This window comes from Drosophila hydei, unplaced genomic scaffold, assembly GCF_003285905.1.
Source record: "Drosophila hydei strain 15085-1641.00,03,60 unplaced genomic scaffold, DhydRS2 tig00008122-arrow-pilon, whole genome shotgun sequence".
Lineage (NCBI taxonomy): Eukaryota > Metazoa > Arthropoda > Insecta > Diptera > Drosophilidae > Drosophila > Drosophila hydei.
In genome coordinates this window covers 4,731,352-4,750,004 of record NW_022045833.1, presented here as the reverse complement: position 1 = coordinate 4,750,004, position 18,653 = coordinate 4,731,352, and the positions used below count along the sequence as shown (strand labels likewise).

Genomic DNA, 18,653 nt, shown 5'->3' with positions numbered 1-18,653 from the left:
TTAGACCGGAGATGTGATATCTGTGTGTCGATTCGCTGGACCTAGGGTAACAAAATATTTATTGGCACATCCTCATACCAACTGAACGGGTTAGCTCAAGGACAAGCCAGCGAACTGGCGCCCTTGCGGTTCTTAGCCTTCCTTTAGACTATAAAAGGCAATGCTTGAGCCACAGTAAGCCAACAGTCTTTCAACTCAAGTCGTCGAAGTTGTAGTGAAGTTTTGCGTTTTTTTTCGCTTGACCAAAAAACCGATAGTCCTACAAGTCGTTGACTTATAACATACCCAGCGAGGATTCACCAAGATGCGTCTGCTACTGCTCAGCTTCTTGGCTCTGGGTGCGCATGCGCATACCATTGGCTATCGCAACAATCTGTTGGCCTATGCGCCGGCACGTGGTGAATTTCCCGTGCACAGCGAACTGGCGCAAGGCTATGCGCGCTATCTGGACAGCACTGGAGCCGAGCGTCTGATTGCCTTCACCTATCCGGAACCTCTCTACGGCATTCGCACTACTGTTCAGTCCGAGAATAGTTTGTTGCGCAGCAGCAGCTCCAATAAAGTGGAAATGCAGCAGCAGCAACAGCATTTGGCCCTCTTCCGTGCTTGGTGTGAACAGCGTTACAATGCTTTGCGAATGGAGCTGGAACGTATGCGCGCCGAGGGCAAACAGCCAACGGCCAATATCCTATCACAATACGAACCACTGGAGCAGATGATCAAGATGAATGCCTTTGAAGCTGTGCCTGGACTGACTCCCGAGCTGCAGCGTGTGCGCGATGAGCAATTGCGCATATGGAACGAGGCGCGCTTGAAGGTGATCAATGCTGAGGCAGCGTTGCCACAGCAGCCGCAGCTCAAGCAAACATTCTTTGCCGCTCAGCCACAGCCACAGCCACAAGCGGTGCCCAATGCAAAGATAGAACAGCCGCTGCTCAAGCAGAACATCTTTACCGCTCAGCCACAGAACAACGTCCCCTTGGAGTCGCCCAAGCCGGTGCAGGAAACCGAGGAGGTGAAGCGTGCTCGCGAGGAACATCTGAGGCGCTATAACGAGGCACTGCAGCAGCAACCACAGTCACAGGCACAGCCCCAGCCTCAGGCCACACAGCAACAGATTCAGGAGCAGCTTGTAAAGACCATACCCATCCAGCCCGCTGAGCAGCAGCAGGCGCCACAATCCGTGGAAGATACGCCTGAAGTGCAACGTGCTCGTGAGGAACATCTAAAGCTGTATAATGAAGCCATACTGCGTCAAGCGGCCGAGACACAGGCACAACCACAGGCACAGCCACAGCAGCAATCCTATGCACCACTGCCCACAATTGCTCCCCAAGCCGGCCTGAAGAGCTACAATCCTAGCAACACTGGAGCATACGTGCCCGCTCAGACCCCCAAGGCGCAGGCCCTGCAGATCGACACCCTAAACCAAGCTAAGCTAAAAGCCGAAGACAAAGTCGCTGACATTTCGGACAAAATACGCTACGAGGAACGTGAACAGGCCGCACAGCTGGAACTGCAGAAGGAACGTCGTGAGGAAATTCGTCTGCTGGAACTGGAGCGCCAGCGTGAGGAGAAGCGCCTGCTCGAAGAGCGTCGCATGCTGGAGGCTGAACGCATTGCCCTGGAACAGCAAGAGCTGGAGCGCATGAATACTGAACGCTTGGAGGAATCGCAACGTCAGCAGGCCGAGCAGCAGGAGCTGCTGCAGCTGCAACTGAAGGCAGCAGCAGCCGAAGGCAGCTACAACCTACTGGCCAAGCCCCAGGCTGCTCAGCCCATTACTGCCGCTCAACCTGCTCAGCCACAGACAATAGCACAACAGCAACAGGTGCAGAATGGTTTCTTTCTGCGCATTCAGTCTGGACAGCCCAGCCAGATTAGTTCACCCAATCAGCCCAGCTCTGAAGCTTATATCCTGGCCGAGCATAATCCCTTCCTGGTGCGCTATGCGCAACAGCCCCAAGCCCAGCAGCTAGTGCAGACGATCAGCAGTGCCCCAGCAGCCCTGGTTAAGACGGCAGGCAGCGGCTCCAGCTCCAGCTCCAGCTCCAGCTCCACTTCCAGCTCCATCTCTACTAACATTCCAGCCAGCTCTAACTATGGCTCCATTTCGTCATCAGCTGCCTTCAAGAGCTCCACAGGTCTCAGCGAATGGGAGCAGGCGACACGCGATCATTTTAAGGCTCATGAGATTGCCTTGGAGCAGCTGCGTCTGGCCAATCTAAAGGATGCCAATCAGATACCTTGCACTCATTGAATACGATACTGAAGCACTCGCACACGCTCATATACCCACACACATATGCATCGACATCGACATCGACATCGACACGCTTTGATATTTGTTTTAGTTTTTTTGCACAATTCATCAAAATTCAATTCCAATTTGTATGCATTCAAGTTACTTAGGCTTAAAATACTCGCACTCATTCACATTCACATTCACATTCACATTCACATTCACATTCACATATACTCATATATTCGTACTCATACTCGTTCACCTGTAGCGTTAAGCGATCCACATATACTCGTAAGTTTTTTAATGCATTCAGTTGAGAAACAACGCAAAAATCAAAGTAAATTCACATTTGTATTTTGATTGGTGTTTTCTTATTTCTGTTTACTTATATATATTATATGTGTGTCGGGTCAATCGACTGCCTGACTGCACTGGACTCCACTTAATAGTTCAGCATATGCTGCAAATGGGTGAATGGGAGAAGGTTGAAGCTCAAGTTTCCATAAAGGTGTATGACGAAATCTCTGTTATAGGAAGTGTAATTAAATGCAGTTTAAAGTTAATTTAATTTCTATGCAATTTAAAAAATTATTTCTATGCAAAAAAGAAGTTCAAGTTCCTACCTAGATATACATATATATGCATGAACATGTGCGAGTTCAGGATTCACTGTGAAGTCGAAAGACAAACATATTTTAGCTACTCTCAAAAATCATGTCATGTCATTATGTTTAATCATGTCTTTAGGTAATCGTGGAAAGCAGGGTAGTTCAACCATATCTAGCCGTAACAAATTTCCAGTACTTTATTTCTCTTTCACTTATAAAATACTAAAACTGTTGTATCTTTCACTTCATGCGATCCAACATCTAGTGCATTAAAGCTTCGACAATTTCAGTTTAGTTTACAAATTTTGTGAATTGTTTCCTCTTATCATTTTTGGCCGCAGACAAAGGAAGTTGCCCCAATGAACAGTTATAGAACGTTCTGATGCAAATTTGGGTTTGGAATTGGTTTTGTCGCCAGCTTGGCGGAACGCACGAATCGCATTAAAAATGCGCATATGGTGGGGCCAACTTGAGGCGTAACTGGAGCAGCCAGCAGATGTATCTCATATGCAATTGAGATGGGAAAGATCCGTTAGATGCGCGGCACTTGCCGTACTGTGCGGGGCAGGTAAACTGAAGTCCGTGAGTTGCATAAATTTCGTATGCTTATGCGACAGCCACAGAGCCACACAGCAACAGTAGCAGAGACAGAGACAGAGACGGTGACAGCGACAGCGACACCTACAAATTCGTAGCAATTAGCATATAGACCAGACGAGCTGACAGCTTAGCTTAGCTATTAACTGACCTAGCGTAACAAGCAACGAAACGGTAAAAAATAACCGTTGGGCTATCACTTACTGTGCGATAGGCATCTGTGCGATTACGTGGCGTATGAGTAATAGGCGTATGAGTAATATGGGTAATTGCTAATTGTAGTCAGATGCCCCAATCAGTTAGCCATATATGGTCATAGATACATCTGACAAGAAGCTGCAGCCACTGATAACAATAAAAGCGAACAGCAAATCTTATCAGACTTTAGGAAATGCCCATTTCCTGTTCAGCTGATGAGACACCGACACGAGACACGAGAGCAAAGTACGCGACGAGCATGATTCACCCTTTGAAACACAAATTCACAATTTAAAGACAAGCGCGCATTGCTGCAACAATTAAGCAAACAGCTAATCAAATGGCTACTTAATCGCTAATTGCTAAACTCAATTGGCTGATGCAAGAGCGCACAGACTGAAATATTTCATGTTCTGTTGTCTGCTGTCTGCTGTGTGCCCTAAATTGGGCTTATGTCTGATAAGTTGGCCTTCGCACCATACTCCCAATGTATATATATACAAATTAACTCTGTTTAATGCGCAGTCACAATTCAGTTATAGTGTAATTATGTCTACAGCTCTATATACATATTTGATATCTGTCATTGATTTTGCTTTGAAATGGCATCGACATTAGAAAAAATTGATAAATTCAAAAAATAAAATAAATTAAAAAATATAATATAAATAAAGTTAAAAAACATATTAGTATCGATTGATCAAGCTGTACTTTTACAAATTTCATTCTGAAAACTAAGTTTTCATTGCCATCAGGACTTAGGAGTTTTTTCATACAGTTAAGTTCGTTGTCTCTCGGAAGCAAACAAAAAAGTAATAAAAAAATAAAAGGAATATTTTGAGGCTAAGAGTAGTAAAGCTAATAAGCTACTCTTAGCCTCAAAAATTGTTGTCTATTATCATTTATAAATACTCTCGTTATATAAATCACACAAAATATTCATTATAACTATCTTTGAGCTAATAGTAAGGCGAATTTCGATGCTCAAAAAACAATGCAATTTTAATTTTTAATAATAAACCCAATTGAGTTATTATTATAAAAGCCAAATCCCTCACAGTAATACCAATAGGTCTAGAATTACTAACCAGATTATTAACCAGATTGTGCCATAACGATAAAGTTGAACATTACATAGTGCAAAGTGAATTATGAATGCCTCTCAGTTAATCCTTAAATATATCCTGAGCGAAAGTGAAGTAGATATTTGTTACGAACTGCTTCCTCTTGTCAAATATCCAGGTGAGAAGCAGCATGTAATCGCCGCTAGGTAAAGGTACCACCAAGTCTTTGGGGTCCCAGAATAAATTCCTAATTAGTTGCGTGCCCTGAAAGAAAAGTTTGAGGCGATTTTTTGGTTACACTGAGAAAGCTAAAGCTCACCACATAAGGACACGTATGATTGAGCGTGCTGAAGTCTCTGAAAATATTGTACAATATTTTTATAACTGGATGATTGGGCTTGCGCAAAAAGCTGCAAAAGTCAACTGTGTAATTGCCCAACCAGGTCTTATAGCCATTTCCCCATTTTTTCATCTGGAAATTTATGTCCACTTTGTAGACGGCATAGTGAATATTTATATCCATATTGAGAACAATTTTATTTCGACTGATTGCACGAAGTCGACATTGATCGAATGTGACCCAAGTCGTATTTGTCGAGTTACAAATGACATTCGTCAGCTTAGCAGTGGCTGCCAACTTGTGGAATAGATATTAGCATTTGATGGCCAGATAGCTGGTCATGTAGATATTTACCTGAGCAGTCCGTATAAGAAACAGCCCCATAAATAGTAATCCAATTGTTAGCTCAAGAGCCCGACTCATTGTTCTGGCTTCCGAATTCCAATTGATGTTAATTACTGTACGAATAACTTGCAGCTTCAAATTATTGGCTGTCATTAAAAAGCGATTACAAATGATTTGGAATAAATATGAATCTCATGATTGGACATTATGTACTATTAAAAATTTATAATAAATATGTCTACTCTAATATTAAAATGTATGTTTCAAAAACATCCAATAAAGAAGCTGCAGGAAACTTTTTTCATATCAGAATCAATTCTCTTGGACAATAAATTTAAAAATATTGAGAACATATTGAAAGAACAGAGTGATAACTGTATGATTGACTTTTTACTGAAATATCAAATTATATAATATATATAATTATATAATATATATTATATAATTATATAATTGGCTAATTTGGGCTAATATTTTGCAATGTGCCAATTTGCCTTACTCAAAAATATTCTTTAATGTGATTTGATTTGTCGTCTAATAAAATTTTATGTTTTCCCAATACGCCTTCTAGGGGCTTAATAAGCCGACTAATACCACATACTTTAAATGTTATAATTATATAATTTCGTATAATTATATTTTTATTTACTTTTTGCAAAAGTGACCGATTTAAGCCACATTGAAATCAAATATTTAGGTGATTAGCCAGTTGATATCGTACATAGCAAATGTTTATATTTTTTTATTAACCACAACAATTGAAAAATTTACTGATTTTTTTTAGTGATGAATTTGTTCAGTGCTCTCATTAAAAACAAAACCATTATAATATAGTAGAAAAATATTTGTCCATTTTTCGGTATCTCCACTTTTCGATTTATCGATAAGCGTTTTAAATCTGACTTAACTTCAAAAATATAAAATCTTATATATGTGGTTACAAAATAAGTTCGTGTTTAACGATATAAAATGTGCCGGTCACAAGTAACAGGTAATCACCTTTTTAAACAAAAAAAAAAAGCTCATCACTAACCTAAAAGGACACGTATGGGGGAAGTTTGTAAAGGGTTTGATGATGTTAAATAATGTTTTCATCGTTGATTGAGTCTGCGTGGACGTAGAAAGCTTAGCTATTTCTGTTTGTTCATTGCGCCGATTGTCAGGTATAAAGGCAGCGATCTTATCATCCTAATTCCTTTTTAAGATAATCAAATTTGATTTTTGGCTCGATTTAAATGAATAGGCATGATATATTTCTCATGTTTGTTTGAAGCCTTGTGCTCTATGCAGAGTTGAGAGGTTCTTCTCTGAATTCCCGTTTCAACCCTAATTAGATCTTGTTGCGTTGTTAGGTGTAAATTAATGCTGGCTTATTTGCCATTTATTTGTGTTAAGAAAAATCAAATTTGTGTTTATTGGAAAATTTTTAAAATTGAAAATTGATTGCACGAATATAATATTTGGCTCCTTAGTCCGAAATGAGATCCTGTTTAAAGCTTAAGTAAACATTCGTAAACACACGTGTCTTGTTACTGGTTACCCAATTAAGAATTATCAAGTAGTCTCCAGTTGGCATAGGCAAAGTATAATTGGATACGTCCCAGAACATATCCTTAACATATATGTTGCCCTGCATTGGAAGTAGATATTGATAGATCAGAGATGAGTGACTAAACGTATTTGTTTCTCACTCACCACGAGGGGACACGTGTGGTTTAAGTTTGTGAAGGGCTTGAAGGCGTCATATAATATTTTGACGGCTGGGTGATTGGCTCTACGTAAAAAAGCACAGAAATCGATCTTATACTCAGCCAACCAGGGCTTGTAGCCATTTCCCCACACTTTCGTTTGCCAGTGGAGCTTCATATTATTAACTGGTACCAGTAAATTAAGTGCTATGTTTAAAACGGTTTTGCTGCGGCTGATCGCACGAAGTCGACACTGTTCGACCTTTACCAGGGTTTCGTTGTAAGATCCGCATTTAATATTTGTAAACTTTACTGTGGCTTTCATCTGGAAGACATAGATTTAAGATAGATTGCAAAACAGCCGATATCAGGCACTTAATTTAAAATTTCAATTACATCAACACTTTCGCTTAAGAGCACACACAAAAGTAAAACCGAAATTTTCCACTTCGCTGTCATTTCATCTACTTGTCCGACTTGACTAACCATTCTATAATCAGAGAAGCAATTTAAATAGAAAATATTTTCAATATTGTTTTTCGCAATAATCATTATTTTAATGGATCATTTCGCTAGACAGTTGCAGTTTTTTATTGTTAAGCTGGCTCGTTATATTTTTATTTACTTTTTGCAAAAGTGACCGATTTAAGCCACATTGAAATCAAATATTTAGGTGATTAGCCAGTTGATATCGTACATAGCAAATGTTTATATTTTTTTATTAACCACAACAATTGAAAAATTTACTGATTTTTTTTAGTGATGAATTTGTTCAGTGCTCTCATTAAAAACAAAACCATTATAATATAGTAGAAAAATATTTGTCCATTTTTCGGTATCTCCACTTTTCGATTTATCGATAAGCGTTTTAAATCTGACTTAACTTCAAAAATATAAAATCTTATATATGTGGTTACAAAATAAGTTCGTGTTTAACGATATAAAATGTGCCGGTCACAAGTAACAGGTAATCACCTTTTTAAACAAAAAAAAAAAGCTCATCACTAACCTAAAAGGACACGTATGGGGGAAGTTTGTAAAGGGTTTGATGATGTTAAATAATGTTTTCATCGTTGATTGAGTCTGCGTGGACGTAGAAAGCTTAGCTATTTCTGTTTGTTCATTGCGCCGATTGTCAGGTATAAAGGCAGCGATCTTATCATCCTAATTCCTTTTTAAGATAATCAAATTTGATTTTTGGCTCGATTTAAATGAATAGGCATGATATATTTCTCATGTTTGTTTGAAGCCTTGTGCTCTATGCAGAGTTGAGAGGTTCTTCTCTGAATTCCCGTTTCAACCCTAATTAGATCTTGTTGCGTTGTTAGGTGTAAATTAATGCTGGCTTATTTGCCATTTATTTGTGTTAAGAAAAATCAAATTTGTGTTTATTGGAAAATTTTTAAAATTGAAAATTGATTGCACGAATATAATATTTGGCTCCTTAGTCCGAAATGAGATCCTGTTTAAAGCTTAAGTAAACATTCGTAAACACACGTGTCTTGTTACTGGTTACCCAATTAAGAATTATCAAGTAGTCTCCAGTTGGCATAGGCAAAGTATAATTGGATACGTCCCAGAACATATCCTTAACATATATGTTGCCCTGCATTGGAAGTAGATATTGATAGATCAGAGATGAGTGACTAAACGTATTTGTTTCTCACTCACCACGAGGGGACACGTGTGGTTTAAGTTTGTGAAGGGCTTGAAGGCGTCATATAATATTTTGACGGCTGGGTGATTGGCTCTACGTAAAAAAGCACAGAAATCGATCTTATACTCAGCCAACCAGGGCTTGTAGCCATTTCCCCACACTTTCGTTTGCCAGTGGAGCTTCATATTATTAACTGGTACCAGTAAATTAAGTGCTATGTTTAAAACGGTTTTGCTGCGGCTGATCGCACGAAGTCGACACTGTTCGACCTTTACCAGGGTTTCGTTGTAAGATCCGCATTTAATATTTGTAAACTTTACTGTGGCTTTCATCTGGAAGACATAGATTTAAGATAGATTGCAAAACAGCCGATATCAGGCACTTAATTTAAAATTTCAATTACATCAACACTTTCGCTTAAGAGCACACACAAAAGTAAAACCGAAATTTTCCACTTCGCTGTCATTTCATCTACTTGTCCGACTTGACTAACCATTCTATAATCAGAGAAGCAATTTAAATAGAAAATATTTTCAATATTGTTTTTCGCAATAATCATTATTTTAATGGATCATTTCGCTAGACAGTTGCAGTTTTTTATTGTTAAGCTGGCTCGTTATCCAGTTAATGTATGTAAAATATATTTATCTTGTGGCCGCATCAATTACATTTTTAAAATATTTTTTGCTTTAAAAAATTTATTTTGCAAAACAAAATCAAGCTTCAATAGTATAATTATTATTTAATATATATATATATATATATATATATTTATTTATAAATATTATTATTATTATTATATAATGCTCATCTTCTATGTTGATTGTCAATAAACTTTTTAACAAAATAATTATAAAGCTTTCCATAAAACAAGGGTTAATTTGTGTTTAATACCAATACTTAACTAATTTCACCAGCTTATTAAATAATGTCCTTATATGGAGCTACCGTTCAGGTGGTTCCCCCCGTTTCGGTCGGATCTTAACTTTTGCGCACTTGACTTTTTGTTTTTCTTCGGAACTGCGCCGTCTGATAAGGTCTTTAAGGTATACACATATATTTATATATATATCTATGTCTAGTAAGATTATTGCTGATATAAAATTTTCCGCGATTTGTTATTGTTTATTGCGTTGTTGTTTATTGTTCTTGCTATTTATGCAGAACTTGTCCACATTTGTGTTTTGCCTTGAGCTAATTTTAGCACTGCACCAAAGCTATTTTCGTACCTCTTGAGTTTATTTTTGTACATTCCTTACATGTATTTGCCCATTTCTGAAAGAAATTTACTTTTGTCGTATGATGCATGCGATTGCTGTCACTCCAAACGGAGCTCGGGTTGCTAACCCCCTGTCTGAGTAAACTGCGGAGATAAGAGACCGCCAGTTAGCCGAGAGAATGTGGGTCTTTGTGGCGCCTTGAACATGCTTTTCCCACCGAACTTGACGCGTGAGACACTTTCAATAGTCCGCACCATATAACTGATAAGCTGATAAGATATTGCAACAGTAACGGGACAGTAATCGGGCCATGTCTAGCACTTCTCCGAATATTTGTATTTTGTTATGACATTTAATTGCAATCGGTTGTAAAATACTTAATCTTAATTAAAGCTGAATTGTTTGTAAAAATAGACCCAACGATGGGGGCAGCTGAAACTATTATTGGCATGGTTTTCCAGTTACTCAAATATTACTCACGATAATGGTCAAGTGTGTTGTTATTGAGGCTACATTGAAAAGAAAGATTTGTTGGTTTACTATTGCTTCTGTATTAATGTTGGTATTTTTGAAAATATTGTTCATATAAGTTATATTATTTCTATTATTTTTTATATTTATGATAATATTATTTTCACCTTAATTTTTTTGGTTGAGGTAAGTAAAAATGCTTTGTACTCCATCAGTCAGGTTATGCTTCTGACCGGTGGGTCGACTTACCGATTAAGAACCCTCTGCTCTCCAAGTGTTATCCGGCTTCAAGCTGGAGCTCTCCTATGTGATCTAGGTCTTTCGCTGTACTCCCGATTCATTCTTGTTATAAGCGTCTGTTCCACATTTGTTATTTTATAGTCAGGTCGGACCTATCTTCTGTGCACCTTTCGCAGTTAAATAGACAATGACTTCCATAGTAAATTCACCTTGATTTACAAGGGTCAACGGCTACATTGGCCATATTTGCAGCGATTATTTATTATTGATTGGGTAATGTTCCTGTACTAATATGGCCCATTTTGTGGTGAGCATAATATCTATAATTGTTGCCACGCCACAGAAATAGGTTTATTTATTTTGTTGTGCCAAATACATCAGCGAAAACGTGATCTGCTCGTTAGTCACATGTCGTTTATCACGTTTTCGATAAGCCAAATTAATGACAATCATTTCTGCTTTGGGTACAGTTGCTGCCAATATTCAAAAGCATAATATGCATATGAATGAATAAAGTTGCTAATGTGAATATATATATTATTTATTGCATGATATGCAATTTTTAAAGAAACAGAGGAGACAAAGATAGAGAGAGAAAGATTGGATGATTAGAAGCTGACCTTTAATCAGGTTCAAAGTAACTCGGCGCTTTATATATACATATATGAGTTAAGTGAATCACTTAGGCTGGAAACCCTACTATAGGCAGGCATTGATAATGTTAAAGACGATAAGTTAGACGCCACTTGCCTGAGGTAGCTGCGACGGCGCTGCAGAGCTATCAGCAGCAACAGTGCGTATGCTTGATATACATGTTTGAACGTAAAAGATTGGCAACACGCTTAAACATTATCTGTTGCTAGGGCTTTGAAGTGCTGTCAAATTATGTATGTATACATAAGTAAGTATATATATATATATATATATGTAAATACTTATATATTTATATATGTATATATATCAAATTTATTTACATTTGCATATATATAAAATTATATTAAGCAGTGAGCTGTAACAAAAGTTTTACGCCATTTCTGATCAGCTTAAAAATATTTATTATATATTATATATGAAAATACATTTTGCATATAAAAGAGTGCTTAATTGTAATAAAAACAATGAAATTATTATGTAAAAAGTTGTATAAATTGGCTAAAAACATGTTAACAACATTTTGATGGGCAGTTATACTAAATCGTGCTCAACTTAACTAGAATCAACACATAAATACCTTAATTTATTTTGACTAAGTTAATAAAAAAGCTCTTAGAAAAGGAATCATAAAAATGCCATTTATTCTTTATAGGCATCATGTGCCTTCCGCTCTTGGGAATCGAAGCTGAGTGTTGAAAGAAATTTGTATATCACATAAATAACCACAGTATATATTTCAATATCTTTATATATTTATATGTATATTTATGCTTTCTTCTATTTAGAATTTGTTACGTATGCTTGCAGACGTAGAGCTTTAAATCTGCTGATATGCGCATTTGACGTCATGAGTTCGTTTTCGTCATGAGTTCTCATGTGACGTGATATATGTATATGATACATATCTCATGCAGGTCTAGATTCTTTCGATTTGAAATTCAGAATATTTATAGACTTCAAATCGATTCGATTTGTGTGCTGTGCTTCCCCGATGCGATTCTTGGAATATGTGGGTGAAATCTTTGCTTTACTTAGTGATTTTTGTGGAATATCTTTATTGCAGGCCCATTAGCTCGTATATATTTTATACCCAATCAGCCCGCAGTGAGGTGTCAAGCCAAACATGTTGACAGTTTCCCGATGCGCTTCATTTAAGCATATCGGTATTGCTTCATTAAACAAGCGCTTAATGTGACATAAACGTTGAAATTTGGATTTTAAATACGGTCATTAAGTCGTATTAATACATTCCGTAATATCCAGCAGAGGTTCGGGGATGAGCCGAAATCTTTACTGCTCTTTGGGGGATAAGCAACAGCTAAATTTGACTTACGTGAGAAACTTTTATGACATTGACGCAAGTTGCGGTGGCTGGAAATTTCTTTCGTGGGGTGGCTTTGGGTGGCTCAACCTGCACTAACGGTAAACACGGTCACACGCTGCGTATGCGCAACGATTTGCGTAAGCAAACAGACAACAGCAACATGTGCACAATTCCTGCTATTGTTTTTCAAGAATTTTACAGCATGTCGTACGTTCAATAAAAAAAAAAAAAAAAACAAAACATTCAAACGGAACTTTTACAGTTGCACGTTGTTCGTTCGAAACGTGCTCCGACATGTCGCAAAAAACAGGTGGAAGCCCCACGCAGAGCCGGCGAGTTGAACAGCCCTTCCCACTCTCTATCTCGCAATGTCGCCCTCTCTCTCTCTCGCTCTCTCGCTTTCTCTCTCGCGCAGCTTTTTTCATAACTCTTATCAGCAAACAATTCAAAGTTTCTTTGCTGCCTGGCACGCGTTATACGAGCAAGTCGAAACGAGTTGAGTTGAGTGGAGATAACGATGCCATCGAAAATCAACTGTGAACGCTCCGTCGCAGTTCTTGTGAAATTCAACGCATTTATGTTAACTGATGCGGACTCTGCAAAAAGCGACCCTCAGAGGAGAAATCAATGGCAGGCCAATTAACTAAAAATAGTTGAGAGTGCAAGCGGCTTGACTGTGCTTAACTTGTAAATACCCTGTAAATGGAGTTTCCTACTAATATATTAAGTTAATAAATGAAAACTTTGGGTATTATGTTAAAATTTGAAAAATTACAAATTTATACTATTAAATATAAATATTATATATTTAAGATTGAATTTTTGTTGTTTTAAAACAAGTCAGACAACATTCAAAAAAGTATTTGAAGACCAATAATCCGGTCCTTGTCATACATATATCTAAACATGCCAATTTTAAAGTCTTTCAGTTAGTATATCAACCACATTAAGCAGTGTACAAACAAAATGAGGGTCTCAATTGAGTTCATTCATTAAGAGTGTTATACAACATACTCTTAGATAACAGCGTATCAAATTTCTATTAACTAGTTGCTATGCTGGCTGAGTTCACATAGTTAGAATACAGTAGTATAGGCAATACTTGAAAAAAAAGTCCCTCAATTGTTTAAGTATATGACAAATGAAACGAGACTTCATATAACTATCAGTAGCACAAATAGACTTTAAATGTCAATATACTCTAACTTATTAATGACAATAAATTACAGGGTATCAAATATTAAATAATATAGCACGATCCAGACAGCAGACAATAGGGTGTGATTATTTTATGTATACAGGCACACGCATTTCGCAACTGTAAACGTGGTGTTAATTCGGCTTTGTTTGGGACTTAGTTCATTTTTTGTGTTGGGTTTACTTAGGTGCTTAATTCAAACTATTTAATCTAGTGCATAGGTGCAATTGCGCTTCAATCATTAATCAAATATTGAATAAACTCGCACACACGAAGAGTCTCTAAAATATTCATATTTAGTTTAATCATTGGCAGTTGCTGCTTTTATCTTCATAGCGTTGTCTCTGTCTGAATGTTTCTGGCCTTCTTGCTCTAGACACAATTATTTCGATGCGCAGTTCATGGTTAAAACTTTTCCAACGGATTGCTAGGAATGTGCAAGATATCTAATACAAATACAAATACAAATAGACATTTGTTTCCAGGTCAGCTTGCCAGGGTGTTAAGATGTATTTCAATTGTTTACACAATGAATTTCAACAGAATTTGGAATTCCATTTATATAGAGCATACAAGCAATAAAACTAATTATGGTCAAACACTTTGTACATGTGGGAAATTTCATGCCTGACCTTGGATTCTTTTTAGAATAGTGCTACAGTCTCTCTTATCACTAAGTGCAAAGTCACAGTTACTAGGGCTTGCTTGAGCTTGATAAGGTTTTTTTCTGTCTGTCGAACTCGATCTTCCGACAACTGCATATATAACTACTCAATTGACGGTGTGCATTGTGAAATGTGTGTTTCGCTTATTGAAATTCTAGAGAAATTTGTTCTTATATTAAATGTATCTATAGTTGTTTACTTAGCACACGCCTCGCATATATTGTGTTCTGTAAATATTTAAAAATTTTCTCTGAACTTTTGTTTGTATATCTTGGCAGCTATATATTATGAGCTAAATATTTTACATGATTTGAGTTTTACAATGCCTGAATATGGTCATAAACTTGTTGTTTGTGTAATTTAAGTAACAGTGTAAGATTTCTTAAATTTATAAAGCTTATCAGCTGTTTTTTTTTTAAATGAGTGTGAAAGTGATGGTTGAGTGGGTTTATTCTTTTAATATATGTATGTGTTTAATATATATATATAGCTATGAATTAAGCTTATCACAGAAAGAAAGAAGCCCAGAGAGTGGTGAGAGAGAAACACGCGTGTAGCCTGAGATGCAGAGAGAGAATGAGAGTGTGAGAGAGAGAAAGATTGCAAAAGGAAGAGACACTGTGAAAGATCGTTTTTGTTATCCGAATTCATTTTTAATAAATAAATCATATCAATTCGTTCGATTCGTTCCACAATTGAAGCAATCACTAAAGAAGCGCGCTTATATATCACATCACAACGTAGTAGACTCATAAATATATTTTGCCCTAATCAATTTCGTTATACAGCTCCAAAGTGAGCCCCATAAAAAGTGAATGCACTTTCATAGCAAAAGCCATTGCAGGTTATACTATATTTTATACATATTTGTTTATGGGAATCTCCGTAGCTTATTTTTCTGCTCTAGGCAGTAAATTATGTAATGTTTGGCTGTGTGCTGTGTGTGAAAAAAAACCGGTTATAGGCAGTATTCCATTCATCGTATACCATATTTTTTCCGCTCGCGTGCCTCGTCTCGTGCCTATTGCGCAGCTTCGTGTCTGTGTAATCAATTGGCGACAGGGCGCAGTGGAAAGGTTCAGAGCGGGTTCAATCAAATACAATTAACTAAATATATAATCGTAAACAAATCACAAAAAATATGCGTGCTAGCCAGTTGCTATATATATGATAGATTGATACGATATACTAAATATTGGAAATTTTTGGAAGTTATCAGTTAGCTGTGGCACAAACAGATCAATTAATACCCGATAAACGTCAGATAATGAAAAGTCGAACCGCATATGTAAAAATAGGTTGTTTATTTATGTATCTGATATTCTTAAAAATAAATAAATAAATATCCGTTTTTAGTGAGATTTCTTGTTAAACTCAATGAGAAACGAACTGTAAATGTGTTAAGTTCATTTGGGCACTCGGTGAATCCCAGTGCTACAGAGTTGGCCTAATAAGCAAAACAAACGCCCTTATCTCGCTGAACAAAAGTAGAGTTTCCACAGAAATTCCCAGCGATAATTCACTTGCCATATAGTACATATAATCCATGTTTAAGTGAATATTGATAAGCTTTGCTCTCTTTTTATTACGGTCTTATATAGTATTTGTTTTTATGTGGAATATAGTAAACGAGAATAATATAATTCAAGTGAAGCGCATATATTTCTAAGTCAATTTAAATAATATTATTCAATTACAACTAAAAACATGTTTGCGCGCGTAAATGGAAATCCAAATCCGAATCAAAATCAAAATCAAAATAAACAATAACAATTATAGAAATATAAAAATAAAGTTTGAGCTGAAGTGAAATCAAGTTTATTTAGTGGCTTTAAGTTTGAGCCGTATTTGTTTCATAGTTCAGGTTTGCCTGCAGTGTAGCCAGGCATCTACCCCTCTCTCTAATTAGCAAGTTGAACAGTTGAAAAGTTGTCGCAAAAACTGGAAACGAAGTGCGTTCAGCTAGCTAACGGATAATTTTGACTTGAGAATATGCTAATTTGTTGTTAGTTGGGGCTTAGCATGAATCGATATGAAACATTGTGAATCGATGTGAATCATTACCTTCGACGACATCTCCATTGTCTCTTAGGCAGTTATCATTAGACTTCGTTCAGTTAACTTTTAAAGCTAACGGATTATTTTGGTTGAAAATATGCTAATTTTGTACTGTTTAGGGTCAAGAAGTAAGCATCGATACTAATCGGTATTGATCGATATATGTTGAGCTGCTATGAATCATTGCCTTCAACGACAACTCCATTGCCGCTCATCATCTTTTCCGCTTGATGAATTGTTCGCCTTGGCAAGTGCTCCCAACACTTGTTTTTTTTTTACTCAGTCACGCCTCATGTGAATTGTGAACTACCTGAGCAAACGTTGCATTCGCCATGCCCTCCTAATGGTATTCGGCCTAGGATTTCCCCACTCAAACAATATTTTGAGCTGCTCAATGAATGTTACTCATGACTTGGCAAAAACGCTAACTTAGAGTTTGCTTCAGCTGTGTTCTTTGGAATTAACGTAGCAGGTGTAAAGTACGCTGGCGATCTACCTGTTCGTGCACGTCTATATAGACTATGCAAACTGAAGTGGATGACCAGCTGATTAACGGGCAATACATACTACTGATCAACGAACTGCACTTGACTAACTGTAAGTCTTAATTATCGCCAATTAGCTAAGTTCTTGCTTAAAGCTTGTAAGTTATTAATTACTGAGTTAATGTTAAATTGCATACGAAATAGTGACAGATAGTTCAACAGGTGCAACGTTTAAGTGAAATAGAGCTTATATTATAATTGCAAATGTACATTAATTTTAAAAATGTTGTTGATTTTTTCAGTGTTTTTGGGTAATTTTTGAGTTAGATAATTAATTAATTAATATGTAGTTCTGTTAAGACAAGAAACATTGGATAATAGAGGTATATGAGAGAAAATTATATATATTTATTAACAATTATTAATAAATATCAAAATATGTAATGTCACTTAAATATATTTCAAAATGTTTTAAAAAAAATAAAAAAAAAGGAAAAATTAGAAAAATTATTTAATAAAATTTCTACTCACAAATAAAATGAATATAACTAAAGTTTTCATATATGTCCATAGTAGAACAAAATATAAAATGTGCAAACCATATTATGTAGTTCTACTATATACAAATATATTTACATATATATATAATTAAATCTGTACGATATTTGTTACTCAGTAACAATATTATTATTATTCCATTAAACATCTAGCTAGCAGTCTTTTAATTACTTTAATTAAATTACCATAAATTGTAGCAATTGTTAATAATTTAAGAGCTCAAGTTGTATAATCATTTATGATTATATATTAACAAATTAAAAGGCACTTAAGCTAATTTCTTTTGTTTTTTTCTCTCATTTTGTCTCGAGTTTCAGTTTATAGCTAACTGACCTATACAAGTTATACGTGGCTCTTAGCAACTCCATTAAAGATTATATGTTGAAAATGGTTGTTTTTGTTGTTTCTTTCTGTTTTTTGCCAAGCTCTGCAAACAAATTTTTCCATGTATAATAGCACGAAGTCGCGCTGTCTGGATCTCTGGCATTGATTATATTAACATGTCTCCGACTGAAACGTGCACGTAGAGCCCATATAAGGCGATCGCTTAATTGGCCACATTATAGCATTGATTCAGACTATATAAGTAGTATATATATTTATATATGTATATGTGTATGACTGGCATATGCATATGCTTGATAAGAGCGCGTCCATATTTGGTATTCGTATGGGGGAATACCGCTGATAAAGCTCTTTAAGGATTGATTGATATTCTGCTGCGATTTTCTCCAGACTTAAGGGATTTCTATAATTCTGACGTCAAGAATTTGTCATTCAAATTCCAATGGGCTGTAACATGAAAAAGCTGAAAATTTCAATAAAAAGATATTTGAGGTTTCATTTTTTATATTCTTTTATTTTCTTTTTTCAAAAAATTCTTTTTTTTAATTTTGCAACTTAAAATTAAATAACATTTTTTTGTTGGTTTTTTTTTGTAATTTTTTTTGTACAATTTATACGCCTTTTATTTGAAAAGCTAACATAACAAAACTTTAACTTTAACATACAAATTACAATATTATGTTTTAATTGAGT

General features: G+C 36.2%; 3 protein-coding genes across 3 annotated transcripts; 1 reads left to right on the top strand and 2 right to left on the bottom strand.

Annotated features, from left to right (window-relative positions):
• The first annotated feature begins 304 nt into the window (after positions 1–304).
• On the top strand, positions 305–2,260 carry LOC111593956 (chromatin modification-related protein eaf-1). Its single transcript, XM_023307047.2, has 2 exons — positions 305–2,030; positions 2,124–2,260. Exons 1-2 carry the CDS (start codon positions 305–307, stop codon positions 2,258–2,260), a joined length of 1,863 nt encoding a protein of 620 aa, XP_023162815.2.
• A 2,554-nt stretch (positions 2,261–4,814) lies between these two features.
• Positions 4,815–5,235, bottom strand: LOC111593957. Its single transcript, XM_023307048.2, has 2 exons — positions 5,032–5,235; positions 4,815–4,976 (listed from the first exon to the last, which is right to left on the bottom strand). The coding sequence occupies exons 1-2, from the start codon at positions 5,233–5,235 to the stop codon at positions 4,815–4,817; spliced, it is 366 nt and encodes a 121-aa protein (XP_023162816.2).
• Positions 5,236–8,529: 3,294 nt separating this feature from the next.
• Positions 8,530–9,074, bottom strand: LOC111593958. Its single transcript, XM_023307049.2, has 2 exons — positions 8,757–9,074; positions 8,530–8,691 (listed from the first exon to the last, which is right to left on the bottom strand). The coding sequence occupies exons 1-2, from the start codon at positions 9,072–9,074 to the stop codon at positions 8,530–8,532; spliced, it is 480 nt and encodes a 159-aa protein (XP_023162817.2).
• Positions 9,075–18,653: the final 9,579 nt, after the last annotated feature.

What these genes read in the sequence shown, in the direction of transcription:
- LOC111593956 (XM_023307047.2), top strand. Translation starts at nt 305, where the DNA reads ATGCGTCTGCTACTGCTCAGCTTCTTGGCTCTGGGTGCGCATGCGCAT. An exon ending in GGTTAAGACGGCAGGCAGCG is followed by an intron (nt 2,031 to 2,123) that starts GCTCCAGCTCCA and finishes TTTCGTCATCAG; the next exon opens with CTGCCTTCAAGAGCTCCACA.
- LOC111593957 (XM_023307048.2), bottom strand. Translation starts at nt 5,235, where the DNA reads ATGGATATAAATATTCACTATGCCGTCTACAAAGTGGACATAAATTTC. An exon ending in ATCATACGTGTCCTTATGTG is followed by an intron (nt 4,977 to 5,031) that starts GTGAGCTTTAGC and finishes CTTTTCTTTCAG; the next exon opens with GGCACGCAACTAATTAGGAA.
- LOC111593958 (XM_023307049.2), bottom strand. Translation starts at nt 9,074, where the DNA reads ATGAAAGCCACAGTAAAGTTTACAAATATTAAATGCGGATCTTACAAC. An exon ending in ACCACACGTGTCCCCTCGTG is followed by an intron (nt 8,692 to 8,756) that starts GTGAGTGAGAAA and finishes CTTCCAATGCAG; the next exon opens with GGCAACATATATGTTAAGGA.